Source organism: Notolepis coatsorum (assembly GCF_963971535.1).
Source record: "Notolepis coatsorum genome assembly, chromosome: 5".
In the NCBI taxonomy this organism is placed as follows: Eukaryota; Metazoa; Chordata; class Actinopteri; order Aulopiformes; family Paralepididae; genus Notolepis; species Notolepis coatsorum.
In genome coordinates this window covers 200,299,947-200,320,192 of record NC_140169.1, presented here as the reverse complement: position 1 = coordinate 200,320,192, position 20,246 = coordinate 200,299,947, and the positions used below count along the sequence as shown (strand labels likewise).

Sequence of the window (20,246 nt, the reverse complement as noted above, 5' to 3'; positions counted from 1 at the left end):
ACCATGTTATATTGACGAGGCTTAACCCAAGGTTCAATAAGATTCCTTTATTGACTCGTTCGTATATCTGCATCCATTCATGTCGCTCACGTCTGGTCTGTCACGTTCAACTCGTGTGTGTGTCGCCTTCCTGGTGACGTCACAATAACAACTACAATCAAAGAGGTTCAAACCCGAACCTAATACATCACAGACGCTAGGTTGAAAAGACGTGTTTTGCTCACTGGGTAACCTTAGTTTTCAAGTTTGGTTTTATTTGTCACATATAAGGTACATGTATATGTTTGGTTCTGTTATATGAGCCCCCTGAGATTGTGCTTCATACAGTAAAAAATACAAATGAAGTACAAAATGCAAACTTTAAAAAAATGCAAAAATTAGGTAGGGTCGTAAAAATAACACATGCTTTTTCTCTTATTATTAGGGTTTGTTCAATTGGATCTCTCCTACAAGTTGACGTCACAAACTTCAAACAAACTACAACCATTTCATTTCGTCGCATCAAAGCAGACGACACACTTTGTAGTTCGAACCGAGCTAGTCAGCTGCACCACGGAGTCGAACGTGATGACCGCCCACCGGGGCGACCTGATCTCACGAACCACGCGTACCTTTTAGTGTCTCTCTCCGCCTCCGCTACTTCCCACTGAAGTTCACTCAGCAACTGGTCCCGTTCAGGACCGGACAACAACACAAAACCTAGCTTGGCTTATTAGTTATTATTACAACATTGCACTCTCGCGTTTTGACAATTTAAAAACAATGGCTTATCCGAGACAGTGTGTGTTTATTACTTCGAGTGGGAATTCGCGAACAAACGCAAGTTAAGTCGGTCAAAACAAGAGCACCCATTAAGAGTGGCGCCGCGGACAAACAGCAGACAGTAACCACCACCAACACCACCACCAGCACCATGCCGGAGCTCTCGAAGATGAAGAAGCCCGACGTGAAGGTGGTGATCCTCGGGGACATGAACGTGGGCAAGACGTCCCTGCTCCACAGGTACACGGAGAGGAAGTTCAAAGACACCATCAGCACCGTCGGAGGGGCCTTTTTCCTCAAACAGTGGGGGCCGTACAATATCTCCATATGGGACACAGCCGGTAATATATATATATATTTTTATTTTTTATTTTTAATGATTGTAAGCTGTTTCATGTGTTCTATGTTATTATTGATGGTGGAGTTGAGCAGCGCCCTCTTGGGGTTTTGTTTTGGGGGAAGGGTTTGTGCGCGACACCTGTTGTGTGGAGTGGGAAGAGGAAGGATCTGGATAAAGTAGAAACCGTTATGTTGATCAGATGTTTTTATTTGACTATAGATAAAAGTATAGGCGGACTATTCCTCGGTTACATGATTTATCATAGTTGTCTCTGTGGCATTAAAAAAAAAAAGTCTTATTTCTTTAACCAGCTTTGTTTACCTGACAGCGCGTGACCCCGCCACCAGGGGGCTCGAGTAGGGTCCAGCTGCAGCGCCGGAGAATCCTCAAGGGGCAAGCCTGTGGCAGCCACAGAGAGCACGCTGATTGGCGGAAAGTACGGAAGTTTCTCGAAGTACTCAGGAGGTGCATGCCATCTAAGAATGAAGTGAGCGTGTGTTATTGGAATGATTCATTGATTGAAAATGTTATTAATGTCCGCCTTGTTTCGAACTGGTTATGCTTAGGCCCTCTTTCAAAGTTGGTTATGCTTACAGAGTTTATCTTTAGAGCAGGGCGATGGACCACCAGCCCTGATTCCAAACTCTAAGCATAACCGACTTCGAAAGAGGGCCTAAGCATAACCAGTTCGAAACAAGGCGTCAAGGCGGACATTAATAAAATGTTCAATCAATCAATCAAAGTAGGTTCGTGCTAGGTTCGTGGCTGCCACAGGCTTGCCCAGTGAGAGGATTCTCCGGCGCTGCAGCTGGACCCTATTGGGGGGCTCGAGCCAGGAAACCGCATGTGACTGAAGTTCAGCTGAGCTCGGAATAAACAATATTTAAGAAAACCATGTAAACGGTACATTCTTGAAACATCTACTTTTAGCACGCGTTAGCTCGAGCCTGGTCTTTGGGAAATGCCACCAATAGGAGATACTTTGTCAGAGGAGATAGCATGATGCTTGTGCATTTCAAAAGGTCCAAAATATATATATATTTTTTTTTACATTTTGACATTTACATTAAAATGTTTTACAAAATATTTTACGTGTTCCGACATTACAGGGGAACATCACCCAAATTCAGAATTCATACATGTTATTCCTGTGGTCTAGACGGTCCAAAAATATTAGTGAACATGACAACTTTCCCCCAAATCCAAAAGCTAAAACTTGTGATTCCCCAGGAATGAAGTCCGGAGCTACTCTATTGACAATTAATGGACCACTGACTGAGTGGACCCACAGAATGTTTTTACATTTTTATTATAATACCCAAATTACTTTTATTCTATAGTAGTGTTCTCAGTTCCGAAAAGGACAGAGCATTCCCCCGGCCGCTCTCTGTGTCTTCTTTACCATCTTTCCCAATTCATTGTTTAATGGAGCAGTGTCAGACTTTATACATGATGACATCATCACACATTTGAGTTTTAGCACTCTAGTTTTTGGATTTGGGAGAGAGTTGTTCATATTCACTGATATTTTAGATCATAGGAAGAAATAACATGAATAATCACATCTTAGCTGTCTGGTTTCTGGCTTTGAGAGAGTTGTTCCTGTTGACAACTATTGATTAGACTGGCTTTGACCTCAGACATACTTTATATAAAGTCTTAACTCGAGTAGTTTTTCCCCTTTAAGTTTCCCCACTGATCATAGCTTGCAAATGTGTGCATGGAATGGGGTGTCCACTCCTTTGTTGACAATTGAACTGTAAGGGCAACCGAACAACAAAAAGATGCCAGTGAGGGAATATGGTACGAAGCTCTTTCCAACGCGTGGTGCTTGTTGATAGTAAATGATGTCTTCTCGTTGAGTGCATTTAAAAGTAAGGATGCACCGAATGGGAAATTCTTGGCCGAAACCGATACCGAAAATAGGAAACAGTTGGCCGAATGCCGAAAGGCCGAAAATGATTCATAGAATAGAATTATTTTTACAAATGTTGTTCAGCTACCTGATTATGGAAAAATATATGATTATGGCAAAACTTAACTTAAATAATCACTATTATGGGTCCATAAAACATTTATTCAGCACTTCTGAATGCATACAGTACATTAACTCTTTCAGTGCCACTCACAAGCTTTCTCGTGTTTTTTTATAGGTGGTTGCTAGCCACTCACGAGATTTCTCGGATTATTATTATTATTATAATTTTTTTTTGCGATCTGAAAAATTATTGCATCACCCGAGCCTACCCGAGTATAGCCGAGGGGCGCCGACGATCACCGTGGAAAAAAGCGCCCCCTGTCGTCTCCCAGATGACATAAGTGATTTTGGAATGGACTCAATGAAAATGAATGGGGAAAAAAATCCGGTACATAGAGATCTACTGTGTCGCGTTGGATCCATACACATATCGATTTTTTCGAATGGTGATCAGGAATTGGAATATACCAGTTGGATACCATCTGATGTCAGGTAAGGACTCTATGTTATCAGTGGTAGGATAATCGGAGTAAGTTTGATGAAGTTATAAGCTGTTTTGTGAAATGTCTTCTTTCGGTTTCACTGTAAAACTCCGTGAGGTAATCAACGGAGCGATTATCAGTGCGCGGCCGTAATGTGCTTGCGTGCACGTATAATATTGATCATCTAGCGTTTATTTGAAAACGATTCATAAAAAGGCCGACGAATATCAACGTTGTGGAATATTCCACTAAAAGACGATTTTCATAGAATGCTCCAGAATGAGCTGTTTTTTATATCAAAACGGGGGCTTTTCTAACTGCTCTGAAATGGAAACGACGCGATAAAAAAACAATCTGTCTTCACAGCACTGACTGGAAAATAGTCTTTGATAATGCGATGGGCAGATTAGACACATAGCCATAATTTAAAACATAGATTAGGCGATATTAACGTTAACATTGGCGCCGATGGTGGCATTCAAGCGGTAAAACGGAAAACCAGGCGTGGCACTGAAAGAGTTAATTCCAAGTCAAGTGCATTTTCTTTTCTCCGTAGGATAACTACAACAAAGTGCATTCAGAACAAAGCCAATGTGCTTTAAAACTGCATAAAGATCTGCACACATGAGAGGGAGAATAGCTTATAGTAGGGCTGGGCGATAAAACGATAACGATAACTATCGCGATAAATTATTTCCTCGAAATAAACATGAAACGTGGTCGCAAAGTTTCGATATATCGATTTCCCAAGCTTGGATATCAGCACATGTATGCGCACAACCAGGGGGCGAAATTAAAGCCCGCCGCCCGCCAGGGGCGCTCAGTTTTTACCTTTGGCGCTTGCCACTGAGAGCCCTGCCCGCCGTGTGGCGTGTAGACGTGTAGTTCATAATGATACTCTTATTTTGAAGATCTGTGCGGTAGAGCTGCCGCGATAACCGCATTACCGCGGTATCGCTGTTGCATCACGCTCACCGCAGAGTTAGGCTGAATACCGCGTCACCGCTGTTTTTTATCATAATAATAAAGTTGGCTTGCGGCTCTGCAGATATACCCTACTCGGTTCCAAGCGACCCTATTGGTCCAGCCTGGCTCTGCGGCTCTGCAGATACCCCCTACTCGACGCCTCTGAACGAAAACAGAACGCCGCCATCTTTACTGCCTCGCTAAGGATGCATTTCATTCAGGATTTGTTTGCGACAGAACCAAGTGCAATAAACAAAAAAGAATGGATTCACTGTGTATTCTGCCTTATTTATTGATGAAACAAAACCGACATCAACCCAATTTACCACAGAGCGGAGAGTTTAGTGTCACAACAAGATCGCTGATGTGTTAAGTTTGTTGTTGTTATCCGATATACACGAGAGGTAACGTTAAACCCGGGTTTGCTTGGTAGAATACACAATGAGAGGTAACGTTAGCTTTGGCAGAATAGACGCAACGAGAGTCTGGTTAATGTTGTTATTGATTGATTGATTGATTGAAACTGTGTTAAACTCTGGCTTGCTGCAAGCCCTCGGACATCTATGCCCACGGAGCTTTCAGTGTACACAAGCGAGCGGCGGCGGCCCCGCCTGCATCCCCATTCCCCAAACGGAGTAGTACCTGGCTGCAGTGGAAAAGGAACGAAGTACCAGGTGCCTAAAGCGGGTCGAGTCGAGTAGGTAATATGCAGTGGAAAAGCGCCATTAGACTAGAGGCAGGCTATAAGAGTAGACTACTAAAAAAAAAAAATGCATTCAAACTTTTTTTTTTTTTTGTGCGCACTGTGCGGTAATTACCGCGGCGGTAGGAAATATTGCGCAAATTCGTGCGGTAAGGAAAATATCAATACCGCGGCAGCTCTACTGTGCGGGTCTCATTTCCGGCCCAAGCGCAGCTAGAGTCATAATATCGATGGCTCCGGCAGTTAGCAGCATTCGGTTCGTATGATATTCTTATTTTGAAAAAAAACGTGGCAACGAGTCATATCCGCCCAGCCGGGCCAGCCCCCTGCAGCGGGATACTATTGGCTTCTGCTCGTATCAACACAGAGCGGCCCGCAGCTCTAGTGCCACTGCTAACGTTAAGCTCTCAGAATGGTAGCAGCTCGCCTGCAGCATCTAGTGCTAACGTTAAGCTCCCAGAATGGTAGCAGCTCGCCCGCAGCATCTAGTGCTAACGCATTGTCTAACGGTATCTAGCTGGCTAGCTACTGATATCAACAAATGCTCCAGCAATAGTCTACTCGAGTGCATAAAACCTCCGTTCCCTCGTTAGCTAGCTCGCGTTAGCTAGATCGATCTGTCCCAGTAAACTAAATTGTCTTAACGTTATCTACCGGGCTAGCAGTAGCTACAGATAGCTCCTGATATCAATGTCTTATAACATTGATTGAATGCGTATTCTAGCTGAGGGCATGTTGAATGTGATTTGACAACATAACCGTAACGTTATAAATGGGTCCAGCAGACAGTGGAGCTGTTTGCAGATAGCAAGCATTTTGACTTATTGCGTGGTGGCGATGTCTCGCAGATAATACAAGTATGATTATATAATATATATTTTATTTAAAACATTTTTTTTTATATAAAATATATATATATATTTTTTTAATCAAAAGAAATTTGGCAGGTAAGAAATATGCTTGGCGGGTAGACTCTTCCCATCTACCCGCCACTGGCCGGTGAGTCAAAAAGTTAATTTCGCTCCCTGCGCACAACCAATCGGTGAAGGAGATGGCGACAGCGAAGGAGACCCGCGGTGCACCTCTGGGTAGTAAACAAGGCTGGCTAGGATCATTAGCTTTCACGCCGCTATTTTATAGTTTACGTGCGGAGTGGGTGTGTGGCGTGAATTCTGAGGGTACGGTTAGAGTAGTGTGGTGTATGCTGCGCCGCGGTGGACGTCGTTGTAGGGCTGGGCGATATGGAAAAAAATCATATCGCGATAACGATATGATAATTTTATTTTATTTCTCGATATCGATAATTATCGAATTGTTATAAGTATAAAAAAAATTATATTTTTTTTTCTTTTTTTTTTTAACAACAGATGTATGTTTATTTTGCAGCAATTCTTTGTCATTGCCGCCATCTTTAGTGTTACATCCCCTCACACTCCAGTTCTCAGGCTGCAGCTGGTTTAAAAGCTAAAGTAAACCGGCTTCTCTGCTGGCTGTGGCTCCAGAGGAGTTGAACAGTTCTGGCTCTGCTAGTTTATTTTCGATCTTTTGGCGCTTTTTTGGTGGACAAACCACCGCACATGTGCACTGTGACTCGTGACTGGAGTCTAGTTCTGCTAGCACACATAGCCTACTGTGTACAGACGGTTTCAAAATGTATTTTAAATTAGAAAGCAAACAAAATAAATGGACAAGAGAAAAAGAAATCTGAATTTGGTCAGTATTGTCATTTGGACAAGCAAAGCCATTACTTTAAGTTGCAGGCAAGAAAGACAAGTCTGTCCACTGTCTCTGGTTTTAAAACTGCCCTGTTGCAGGTAAAAAAAAAAAAAAAAAAAAACGATTTTTTTATTTTTTTTTATTTCGATATTCGATATCGATTATTAAAATATATCGCGATATTTATAGTTATATCGCCCAGCCCTACGTCGTTGCAATGTATTGGGGCGGAACGGAGTATTTTAGGGTAGGGCTGGGCGATAAAACGATAACGATAACTATCTTGATAAATTATTTCCTCGAAATAAACATGAAACGTGGTCGCAAAGTTTCGATATATCGATTTTCCAAGCTTGGATATGAGCACACGCACTAACAACCAATCAGTGAATGAGATGGCAGACAGCGAAGGAGACCCGCTACCTCTGCCTCTGGGTAGTAAACAAGGCTGGCTAGGATAATCAGCTTGCACGCCGCTATTTTATAGTTTACGTGCCGAGTGGGTGTGTGGCGTGAATTCTGAGGCCACGGTTAGAGTAGTGTGGGGTATGCGGTGGACGTCGTTGCAATGTATTGGGGCGGAACAGAGTATTTTAGGCTGATAGATAGTACATTGTCGTGGGATACCCCGCTTGCTCTGGCTAACTGTTAGTTCCATTCTTATAATGCATATGATCCAGTGGCGGTAGGTTGCCCCCTGGTGGAATATAATAATCTATGCACTGGGCCGTGTTTACTGCGTAGAAGAACGGCGCCGGGCATAAGAAGTTAATTAAACTTGACAGAAATTATATCGACGATAATTATCGATATCAAGTGATATGAAAATTATTTTATTTTATCGCGATAACGTTTTTGGCCATATCGCCCAGCCCTAGCTTATAGCAGACTTAATGATGTTACTGTAGTGGCTACAGTAAGCATTTTATATAAAAAGTACTATTTTTGTATGACAACTAATAAAGAAACTTGAACTACTGTCATAATTCACGGCGTTCTAGCCTACATGGAAGGACTGTTGTATTTACTACATCTCCCGTGACTCTTAGCAGGGGATGACGTAGCTTTAAGAGAGACGAGTGAAAGAGGACCGGAAGCCTTGTTAGCTAGCTTAACGCTAACGTTAATTAAAAAGGTTTTTAACCGCGACGGGCATATAGTAATGGCGAGGATATAAAGCATGTTAAAGACGCATTTATTGGACGCGTTGCGCACAGAGTTTACATAGAAACTGCGCGACTCCCGAGTCCCAAGAGGAGTTATCACAGGCTGCAGAACGCAGGACTGAAGAGCTCACGTTGCGCATGTAATGACTGAAGCCGCGTTTTGATTACGTCATCACAACAACACGTTAGGTAGGTTACGAACGTCCCTGTTCTTTGACATTCTGTGATATTTTTTCGGTGCTAAAACCCTTTCGGCCGAAAGTGCCTTTTTAACCATTTTTGGCCGATAATTTTCCGTGGCCGAATATTCGGTGCATCCCTAATTACTAGTGAAGTACTGCCTCACTAGTTGTCATGCAATAACCTCCACTGATTCATAGCCATGTGTACATTCATAGCGCTGCGTACATTCATAGCTCTGTGTACATTTATAGCTCTGTGTACATATGCATAGCGCTGTGTACATTTATAGCTCTGTGTACATTTATAGCACTGTGTACATTTATATCCCTGCATACATTTTTAGCTTTTATTTTTTAAGAACTGCTGATCACAACCTGACTTTTAGCAAACATTTATGGTTCACACACTTTAACTGTTCAGTGTTCACACACTGTTGGTAAATAAGTTCAAATAAACCCCAGATATTGTTACTAGAAGATATATGTGCAACTGTAGGTAGGCTAGGAGTGGATGACATGAAACTCGTATATTGTCACCAGTTAAAATGTCGTCATGATTTGCATTTGCAGTCAAATGAAGATTGTGATATTTTGTAGAAATAGCATTTTGAAGAATGTTATTTATGTTTGGAAACTGCTAGGATTACCTTTTGTAGGCTATCTTGACTACAGGAACCAAATGTAATTAATACTGGCCTTATCCTTTTAATAAGCTAAAATCTGAAAAACATTAATTTTTCATCTTGCAGGCCTATATGTTAATTTTAAAATGACTTTAGAAGGTACCTGTTGTAACAGTGTTTTTTACTGTCACTCGCAAACTAGCCTAGGAAAATCTAAATATTGTTAGCCACATTGCCCAGCTCTACTGTAAGTCCTCCATTTACACCATTGCATTGAAGTTTTACTCCGGTCTGCACAGGATTATTCTACTGTAGATATGACTCACAGGTAACTAACACCCTCCCACACACCTTTTTGATCTGATCAATGATTTAATCAAAGAAATGTTGAATGAGCATTCCTCTGTGGGATGAGCTGGAAGGAACCAAGGGGGGTAGGTATGTGCTCTTAGAATTCAGCCTGATTATGGGAGTGATTGTTAAGCTGTTGTCCATTGAATAATGTTGACCCCACCTCTGTGTGTCAATGGCTGCTGGCAGTAGATCTGTGTGATCAAATCAGTGAACATACCTGCCTTCAGCTGAATGAAGACCCGCACAGTGGGTTCAATTAATCTCCATACAGGCATAGAAATTAACTAATTTACTTGCTTGACTGAGTAGGGTGTTGCTGTCGGTCACTTGGATACGGCACAGGGTCATGTTGAATACTAGTGCAGGTCTAATCTAACTCTAGGGCAGGGTCATGATGAATACTAGTGCAGGTCTAATCTAACTAGGGCAGGGTCATGATGAATACTAGTGCAGGTCTAATCTAACCCTAGGGCAGGGTCATGATGAATACTAGTGCAGGTCTAATCTAGTGTTGTCAAAAATATCGAAGTATCGATTAGGGCTGCACGATTAATCGTTTTTTAATCGAAATCGCGATTTGGAATGATGCAATTATCAAATCGCCAAGCCTGCAATTAAAAAAAAAAAAAATTATTTAACCAGGAAGTCCCATTGAGATACAAGATCTCCTTTGCAAGGTAGACCTGGCCAAGATGACAGCAATAACATTTGCAATACATCACACAGCAATAAAATGTGCGATACATCACACAAGAACATAATAAATGTGCATGTATACAATACATCACATGTAAACACAAAGCAGAATAGTCTACATGATAGTAAAAGTGTATAATACAGGGTAATACAGTAATTTTGCAGTTGGGACCCGACTACAGAAAGCAGCAACATGCTTCTTGTAAAAAAAAATAAAAAAATGTTATAATCGCATCGCAAATCGCAATCGCAATATCTGTCAGAATAATCGCAATTAGATTATTTTCCAAAATCGTGCAGCCCTAATATCGATACTGAATATTTAAAACTGCTTCGATACTCATTTCCCGAAATACCGATACTTTCTGCAGTATCTGTACCAGCTGGCGAGTGTTCTACAGCAAGTTGTTGACGCGCGGTTCCGCCTGCTCCGAGTCCAGCCCTCCCCCTCACAGAGCAGTCTTCAGTTTGTATTTGTAAACAAGAGCTTTTAGCTGAAAATTATGGCAAATGCAGAGCCTCCGCAACTTGTGCTTGTGTATAAAGAAAACAGCAGAAGTGCTGTTTGGAGGTACTTCGGGTTTGAAGTAAACAACGAAGGACAAGCTAAAGCTTCCCCAATGCTATTTGCAAGCGGTGTTACAGAGCAGTGCCAGCGCGGATCTCCATAAAGAAATTAAAGAGGTTCGTGACAGCTGCTCTTTCAACGTCACTGTGACTGAAGCATTAAACCATTAACTCTAGTTTAATACATGATACGTTGTCTACTGATGGCGCATAATATCAACAGCTGATTCGTTGTAACGTTAGCTACTGCTAGCAGTTAGCTCCCTTAGCTTAGCTGGCCACCGTTATAAATACTGCATGGAAACGGAGTAACGTTAACGTGTAAACGTTATGTCGAGGTCATACAATACTACAGTCGACATAAGGTTAACGTTACCCCGTTTCCACCAAGTGTTTAAATAGCAGCAATCTTGTTGAAAATGTAACATTACTAAAATGCTCCGAGCATAGCCTCTCTCTCTCTCTCTCTGTCTCTCTCCATCTACCGCTACCTCTCTCTCTCTCTCTCGCTCTCTCTCTCTCTCTCTCTCTCTATCTACCGCTACCTCTCTCTCTCTCTCTCTCTATCTACCGATACCTCTCTCTCTCTCGCTTGCTCTCGTTATCTTTAAATAAAAACTGTTACTAACTGTTCAGTTTGTGAGGTACATGCAACACAGATTACAGTGTTTACATCTGTCTGCTTGAGAAAATACCATGTTCTGCATTTGCAATAAAAATGATTGAAGTGAGATGAACAGTTATTTTTAAATGTGTGATCTAAAGATAAACAAAGGGTTTTAAAAGTGTTATATTTATCTTCTCTTATAGTACCAGACTCGAAGCTGAGGAGAATCAACCAGCAACAAAAGCTAAATTTGTTTAAAAAAAATATATATATATCGATACTTTTCAAGGTATCGTATCGAAGTCGAAATTCCAGTATCGTGACAACACTAGTCTAATCTAACTCTAGGGCAGGGTCATGTTGAATACCAGACAGTGCAGGTCTAATCTAACCCTATGGCAGGGTCATGTTGAATACCAGTGCAGGTCTAATCTAACCCTAGGGCAGGGTCATGTTGAATACCAGTGCAGGTCTAATCTAACCCTAGGGCAGGGTCATGTTGAATACCAGTGCAGGTCTAATCTAACCCTAGGTCAGGGTCATGATGAATACTAGTGCAGGTCTAATCTAACTCTAGGGCAGGGTCATGATGAATACTAGTGCAGGTCTAATCTAACCCTAGGGCAGGGTCATGATGAATTCTAGTGCAGGTCTAATCTAACCCTAGGGCAGGGTCATGTTGAATACTAGTGCAGGTCTAATCTAACCCTAGGGCAGGGTCATGATGAATTCTAGTGCAGGTCTAATCTAACCCTAGGGCAGGGTCATGATGAATACTAGTGCAGGTCTAATCTAACCCTAGGGCAGGGTCATGTTGAATACTAGTGCAGGTCTAATCTAACCCTAGGGCAGGGTCATGATGAATACTAGTGCAGGTCTAATCTAACCCTAGGGCCTAACAAAATTAATAGTTGGTTTCAGGTTGCCGACCGACCCTGCCGATTTAGGTGCGACCCAATATATTTTATGAGTTTTTAAAAAAGATTTTTTTTCTTTTTTTTTTTTTTTTTTTTTGAATAAAGTTTCATAGAAATCTTAGTCAAACATTTAGTATTATGGATATTAAACATGCTGGCAGAGTACATGCATCCATGTTGTTGTGAACATTTTAATTAAATAAAGAAATTCCCTATCCATAGTCGCCGTGGGAAAGAATAAAATTAAAAAATAAAATAAAATAAATTCCCTACCTACCCATGGCCAAACTGACAACCAACCTGAAACCAACTATTAATTTTGTTAGGCCCAGGGCAGGGTCATGATGAATACTAGTGCAGGTCTAATCTAACCCTAGGGCAGGGTCATGATGAATACTAGTGCAGGTCTAATCTAACCCTAGGGCAGGGTCATGTTGAATACTAGTGCAGGTCTAATTTAACCCTAGGGCAGGGTCATGTTGAATACTAGTGCAGGTCTAATCTAACCCTAGGGCAGGGTCATGATGAATACTAGTGCAGGTCTAATCTAACCCTAGGGCAGGGTCATGATGAATACTAGTGCAGGTCTAATTTAACCCTAGGGCAGGGTCATGATGAATACTAGTGCAGGTCTAATCTAACCCAGGGGTTCTCAAACTCTTTCATACCGCAACCCCATTTTATTTAGGATTTTATTTGGGGACCCCACACTTAACTAATTCAGAGCCACGCCCCTTTGACCATATTAGGGCTAGCGTGCCAGTAAGGAAGTCAATGGGAGGTCGGGGAAACGCCTAAACTATATCTTAAATTATGGCTATGGGTCTAAAACACCCCTCGCTTATCAATGACTTGCTTGCAGTCAACATGTACGAAACGGATTGTTTTTTCATTGGTACATTTTCGTTTTATACCGCTTTGAATACGAGTATAGTTTTGGAGATTTTGGAGAAATCCGCGATAATAGCCCTTTAGTGGAATACACAAACACGTTGTCATTTTTCGGCTGATTTATGAATTGTTTTCAAATAAACGCTAGATTATCGAAAGTATATGTGTACTTATGCACGCTAAAGAAGCGGGCTGAAAAATCGATTATCCATGCCGTGGATACGGCTAACGTTACGCACACACACACACACACGCTGCGATGGCGGAGAAAAAAACATCTGATTAACCCAAGACTGGTAACCTAGAGTCCTTACCTCATATCAGATGTTCTGCAAAAAGATTAATCCAATTCCTGATCGCGTTTATTGATCCAACGTTATAGCACCAAAAACACATAATCCAGGCTGCTCCCAGCCTCCCCAGTGAATGTGGTAACAGATACTGCATGCCTGAGAAGGGAAACCCGGACCGGAGGTTTTTTTCTGATGCACAGTCCCATCCAATCCAATCCAATGATGTGCAATACCATCCGGGAGATGATAGGCGGCGGTATTTGCCCTTTTCGAGCTCAGACCCATTCCCAATGATAACGTCAGGCTGGATGGATGAAAAATGAATGGATATTGCTAATAAAAGAAATTAAAACCAGAGTTTTCTCTGGTTTTCTCGGGTCTCGGCACTCAACGCATAGCGAGTTAACCCGACTAATCTCGTGGTTGGCACTGAATGGGTTAATGTATAGCATAATTTCAATGTAATTTCAAAGCGCTTTACAATTTGTTACTCACATTTTACCCATTCACTCACACATTCACTCACACATTCACTCACACATTCACACACCGATGGCGGAGGCAACCATGCAAGGTGCCAACCTGCTCATCGGGAGCAATTAGAATATCAAAATAAAAGCACACATTGTTAAACTTGATCATGCATATTTATTAGAAAATTGTATTACAGCACTATGTTATCAATACACATTTATAAAACTAGGCATATTTAGCCAGAATGTGTTGCCAGAACATTAAAAAAAAAAAAATCTTTTTTATTTTTTATTTTTATTTTAACTTGCCCCACTGTCACCTACCCGCGACCCCATATTGGGTCGCGACCCGTAGTTTGAGAACCACTGATCTAACCCTAGGGCACTGGGCAGGGTCATGTTGAACCGTAGGACAGGCTTATCTAACCCTATTCAGAGTTAGATAAGCCAGACTCAGCCTGGGACCCAAACAGAGTAAATGTAGTCCTACTCTGGGACCCAGTCTCAGTAGGATTGTCCTCCATCATGGACCAGAAACCTGCCCACGACTCAGTTTAGCTCCCGACTGGTCATTTAAAGAATCCCTACCCTAGTGTTTATTTCTATGGATAGCCACAATTTGGTTCTTTCAGATTTGAAATAGCGTTCCCTGTGTGCAATCATCATGAGTCACGATGACTGTGAGTTAGGGGTGGACGGTATAAACGGTATACGGTATAAACGGTATTAATTTGCTCTACGGTATGGATTTTGACTATACCGTTTAACCGGTAGAGCAGCTCTAAAATAGCAATGACGTCATGTAACCACAGCGCGACTATTTCAATCGCATTTGCCCCTAAAAATAGATAGAATTAGTCATAGATAATAGATATGTGCAAACTGGAAAAAGTTATTTAGGAGGCTTCGCGCAGTGGGCGTGTCAACACGCAATTGTCATTTCATAATAAACACATATCACCGCGGCGCACAGCAAGTTTCAATTTCAGTTCCTGGCATTTTTAACCAGTGGAGAAAGGTAAGATATTTCCCTATCGTTTTTCTTATATGAATTATTCTACGTTAATAAAACATACCTGGTGATCAACTACAGTTTGCTGTAAACATTAGATATGTGTGTAGTGTTATGATAACGACGGCAGCAGCGGGAGCCGGGAGGAAGGCGTGCAGCAGTGGATTTGCGAATAGCATGCAGCTGCAGAGCCGCAGAGCCAGTGGCTCTTTCAGGTCTGGTCACAGGCCCGTCAAACAGCGCCCCCCCACCCTTGCGCCGTCTCTAAGCATTTTGTGTGTCAATTTGTTGACACATGTGTCAATTTGTTGACACAATTGTCAATTCTTAAAGCTGAGGATGAGTGGCACCTTTGTCTCAATTCTTATTCAATTCAATTCGCTCTGCAGCTACATATGCTTCTAGCAAAATCCAGCCCCGCTGTTTGCAATGGGAGCAGGAGTCTTGACTCGGGACTTATTTTATTTGGAATATAATGACTTTATACGCAAAAGTAGCCTAGTTTTAAGTTAAAATATTATAAATCTACATGCCTTGAGGATGTCATTCTTTATATAGCCTGCCTATCAGGCAAAAAAAATTATTCTAACAGAAACACTGATACCGTGATATATACCGTTACCGTCTATGCTTCAAATTATACCGTGATATACATTTTAGACCATACCGTCCAGCCCTACTGTGAGTAATTTGTTAGTGATTGATATTGGAACTTCTAATATTACGTAACATTAGTTGGCATGTTCTATATCAGGTCCTAGGCAAGAAGTAGGACAGGCTACACATTTGAGATAATGGGGCAGTCCATGTTGTTGTTGGATTAGAGAGATAAGGAATGGCTTGAGTCACCAAAATACCACTTCCTGTCCGTGTTCCACATCCTCATGACCACTTTAACAGGAAGCTGCCACATTCTTACATTTGAAGTTACTCGGGCAGAGATCAGCTGAATAAGTATTGAGTCACTTTGTGGCAAGAGTTGAAACATCAGCAGTTCTTTTTCACCCGCCCTATTTGGCGCTCTTGGCCTAATCAGCAACGCGGCTGGACCTTAATAGTCATAATCTTCACCAGAAAGTTGTTTATAAACCTAACCCTTACCTTGATCTTGCCTCAGTGGAGACCTCACACAAAAAACAACAGGGCTTTTGAGGTGATGAAATCACTGCGCCAGCAGCAGTGGTTCGGCAAAAAAATTGTTCAGAGTATATATCTGCTTAGAAAACTAAAATGTCCATTAAATATTTTTTTCTCCATGTGGTAAATACACAGGTCACAACATGTTTACAGGAACATTTTGGAGTTGTATATGGAGTGTATTTCGTGACTGTTGGGAACTAGTGAATGGCGCTAAGCTAGGCTAACTGAACAGTGCGGCTGTTCCCTAAGCCTACTGCATGCACAGAGAAGTAAAGGGTATGTATCTGCTTGTCTAACTTCAGGGTAGATGGCAAATAAGCCAATTTCCCAAAAAGTTGGCGTGTTCCTTTTAAATCGACATTTCACCAAAAAACAATGCCGATTTTATTTTGCACATAATCTCACACACATCCAACAACTCTAATCAGTTTTGACAGTTATGATTAGGGATGTTCGATATTGGCTTTTTTACCGATATCCGATATACCGATATTGTCCAACTCTTAATTTCCGATACCGATATATGTGCAGGGTTCCCCCCCCCCAAAAAACGGAATAATTTCAGGTAATTAACATTACATATCTCTTGTCATGGAATGAACACAACATTATGCATACTTTTGACAATAAATAAAATAAGAATTTGTTCTTACTTGCTTGCCTGGGTAAATAAAGGTTAAATAAATGAAAAAAAAAACCGATACTGATAATTTCCGATCTTACATTTTAATGCCAATATCGGACATCCCTAGTTATGAGAGTAAGTACGTTTGAATATGGCCTCCAGTGATGTCATTGTGGGACATTGAATCCTTGTGTTGTTAATCATACCTTTATTTATTCTCGATCACAGCTCTCTCTAATCACAGCTCCGTGAAATGATTTGGATGAAAGAATAGCAATACCTTGTCTTATTGCGACTGCTGCTTATCATTTCATTGAGCTGTACAATTATCTCTAGAGATGGAATTTAATTTTCTTTTTGTGATCATTAACATTTCAATAGATTATTTTAAATGTTTTCCCACTGTTAAAGTGTGGGGGGGGGGGGGGGGGGGAGAGAGACAAAGTGGAACTGACATCATGTGCTGAAAAGACCTTGTTGCTCAACTACTAACTTGACTTTCCGAAGTGCCGTGTGTTTCAGCCGCACTGCTTTATTCCTCCTCACCAGGCCTCATATGACGAGGGCATGACAAGCAGCTGGCGATGGAGAATAATCACGCCTGCACATTCTTCTTTTTTTTATCCACTTTTTCTCCCCATTTTCAATTTTTCTCCCATCCCAATTTCGTATTTCCAATTCTTCCCTCCCCTGTCTTGAACGTTGCTAGACTATGCCTCCCACTGGTCGGCTGTAGTGAGGATAGAAGCCTTGCATCCCGTGTCCCCTCCGGTACACGAGGAGGCAGCCTGTCGCATCTTTTCACCGCAGCAGCTCGAACTCTCAGTGGCGAGGAGTAACGTGTGGGAGGCTCACGCTGCCCCCGATACTTCCTGTTTCCGCCGCACCGGCGTCACCCAACCGACCTGTAGGAGTCGCTGTCCACAACGTCCAATCCCCACCCACCGGCTTTCCCACCCTCTAACACTGCCAATTGTGTTAGTATGACGGCCGGCCAAGCCGGTAGCAACGCCGAGAGCTGGGCTCGATACCAGCATCTCCTGCGTTAGTGGCGAGCGCCTTGCCCACTGCACATTCATAACTGAACCTCTCTCCTCTCCCTCTCTCCTCTGTCTCTCTCGTTCTCTTCTATCTGTCTCTGTCTTTTTCTCCTCTCTGTCCATCTCTCTGTCTCTCTCTCCCTCTTTCCCTCTCCTCTCCCTCTTTCTCTCTGTCTCTCTCCCTCTCTCTTTCTCTCTCTCCTCTCCCTCTCTCTCTTTCTCTATTTCCTCTTTCTCTCCTCTCTCTCTCTGGCTCTTTGACACACCGGTGCCTCTCTCTCTCCCTCTCTCTTTCCTCTCTTTCTCTCCTCTCTCTCTCTGGCTCTTTGACACAACGGTGCCTCTCTCTCTCTCTGGCTCTTTGACTCACCGGTGCCTCTCTCTCTCCCTCGTCTCTCTCTCTCCTCTCCCACTTTCTCTGTCTTTTTCTCCTCTCTGTCTCTCTCTCTCTCTCTCTCTGTGTCTGTCTGTCTCTCTCTCTCTCTCTCTCTGACTCTTTGACACACCGGTGCCTGATGTCACAGTGATGAGTCATGCATGAATGTGGGTTTTTTCTGACATTGCTTCAACAGCCCCCCCGATGACGTAATCAGAACTTCTGTCCACCATGTGACCTGCGGTCTACGGATAACTCGAGACCTCTCCGACCCCGAGATCATTTCAGGCCGCGGATGGATAAATGTTGCCTCTTTGCACGTTTCAGTCCCATCAAATGTTTCATCTGGTAAAAAAATATGCAGAATTTCGTGGTTACTGTTATAAACAATGGAAACAAAGACATCTCTTATGCTCTCTGTATTAATAACAAGGCCTGCAGACCGACACATCATCCACACACAGTGCTCTCCCAGGAATCCTGCATATTTCAACAACAAAGGTTGTGTCTGTTTGCTAACTGCTGACCGTTATGTGCCATTTCTGTCTCACTGTTTTTATTGGGGTATTTTTCTCATTTCCATTTCAGTTTTTTTTCTGTCTCTGGCTAACGCACACTCACATTTCAAACCTTGGTTGGTTTAGAGTAGCATATGTAATGTAGTTGGAGTGGTGAGTTACATGTGTTCTTCCTGTGCCCCAGGACAGTTCAGTCAGTCAGTATGTTCTTCCTGTGCCCCAGGACAGTTCAGTCAGTATGTTCTTCCTGTGTCCCAGGACAGTTCAGTCAGTATGTTCTTCCTGTGCCCCAGGACAGTTCAGTCAGTATGTTCTTCCTGTGCCCCAGGACAGTTCAGTCAGTATGTTCTTCCTGTGCCCCAGGACAGTTCAGTCAGTATGTTCTTCCTGTGCCCCAGGACAGTTCAGTCAGTATGTTCTTCCTGAGGACAGTTCAGTCAGTATGTTCTTCCTGTGCCCCAGGACAGTTCAGTCAGTATGTTCTTCCTGTGCCCCAGGACAGTTCAGTTAGTATGTTCTTCCTGAGGACAGTTCAGTCAGTATGTTCTTCCTGTGCCCCAGGACAGTTCAGTTAGTATGTTCTTCCTGTGCCCCAGGACAGTTCAGTTAGTATGTTCTTCCTGTGTCCCAGGACAGTTCAGTCAGTATGTTCTCCCTGTGCCCCAGGACAGTTCAGTCAGTATGTTCTTCCTGTGCCCCAGGACAGTTCAGTCAGTATGTTCTTCCTGTGCCCCAGGACAGTTCAGTTAGTATGTTCTTCCTGTGCCCCAGGACAGTTCAGTCAGTATGTTCTTCCTGTGCCCCAGGACAGTTCAGTTAGTATGTTCTTCCTGTGTCCCAGGACAGTTCAGTTAGTATGTTCTTCCTGTGTCCCAGGACAGTTCAGTCAGTATGTTCTTCCTGAGGACAGTTCAGTCAGTATGTTCTTCCTGAGGACAGTTCAGTCAGTATGTTCTTCCTGTGCCCCAGGACAGTTCAGTTAGTATGTTCTTCCTGTGTCCCAGGACAGTTCAGTCAGTATGTTCTTCCTGTGCCCCAGGACAGTTCAGTCAGTATGTTCTTCCTGTGCCCAAGGACAGTTCAGTCAGTATGTTCTTCCTGTGCCCCAGGACAGTTCAGTCAGTATGTTCTTCCTGAGGACACTTCAGTCAGTATGTTCTTCCTGTGCCCCAGGACAGTTCAGTCAGTATGTTCTTCCTGTGCCCCAGGACAGTTCAGTCAGTATGTTCTTCCTGTGCCCCAGGACAGTTCAGTCAGTATGTTCTTCCTGAGGACAGTTCAGTCAGTATGTTCTTCCTGTGCCCCAGGACAGTTCAGTCAGTATGTTCTTCCTGAGGACAGTTCAGTCAGTATGTTCTTCCTGTGCCCCAGGACAGTTCAGTCAGTATGTTCTTCCTGAGGACACTTCAGTCAGTATGTTCTTCCTGTGCCCCAGGACAGTTCAGTTAGTATGTTCTTCCTGAGGACAGTTCAGTCAGTATGTTCTTCCTGTGTCCCAGGACAGTTCAGTCAGTATGTTCTTCCTGAGGACAGTTCAGTCAGTATGTTCTTCCTGTGTCCCAGGACAGTTCAGTCAGTATGTTCTTCCTGAGGACAGTTCAGTCAGTATGTTCTTCCTGAGGACAGTTCAGTCAGTATGTTCTTCCTGTGCCCCAGGACAGTTCAGTTAGTATGTTCTTCCTGTGCCCCAGGACAGTTCAGTCAGTATGTTCTTCCTGTGCCCCAGGACAGTTCAGTTAGTATGTTCTTCCTGAGGACAGTTCAGTCAGTATGTTCTCCCTGTGCCCCAGGACAGTTCAGTCAGTCAGTATGTTCTTCC

General features: G+C 42.7%; 1 protein-coding gene across 1 annotated transcript in view; it reads left to right on the top strand.

Annotated features, from left to right (window-relative positions):
• Window positions 1-671: 671 nt before the first annotated feature.
• Window positions 672-20,246, top strand: part of rab20 (RAB20, member RAS oncogene family) — a 40,292-nt gene continuing 20,717 nt past the window's right edge. The window contains exon 1 of the mRNA XM_084315107.1: window positions 672-1,103. Coding sequence (XP_084171233.1) covers window positions 914-1,103 — 190 coding nt within the window. The 5' untranslated portion in view covers window positions 672-913. The remainder of the gene's footprint in view (window positions 1,104-20,246) is intronic.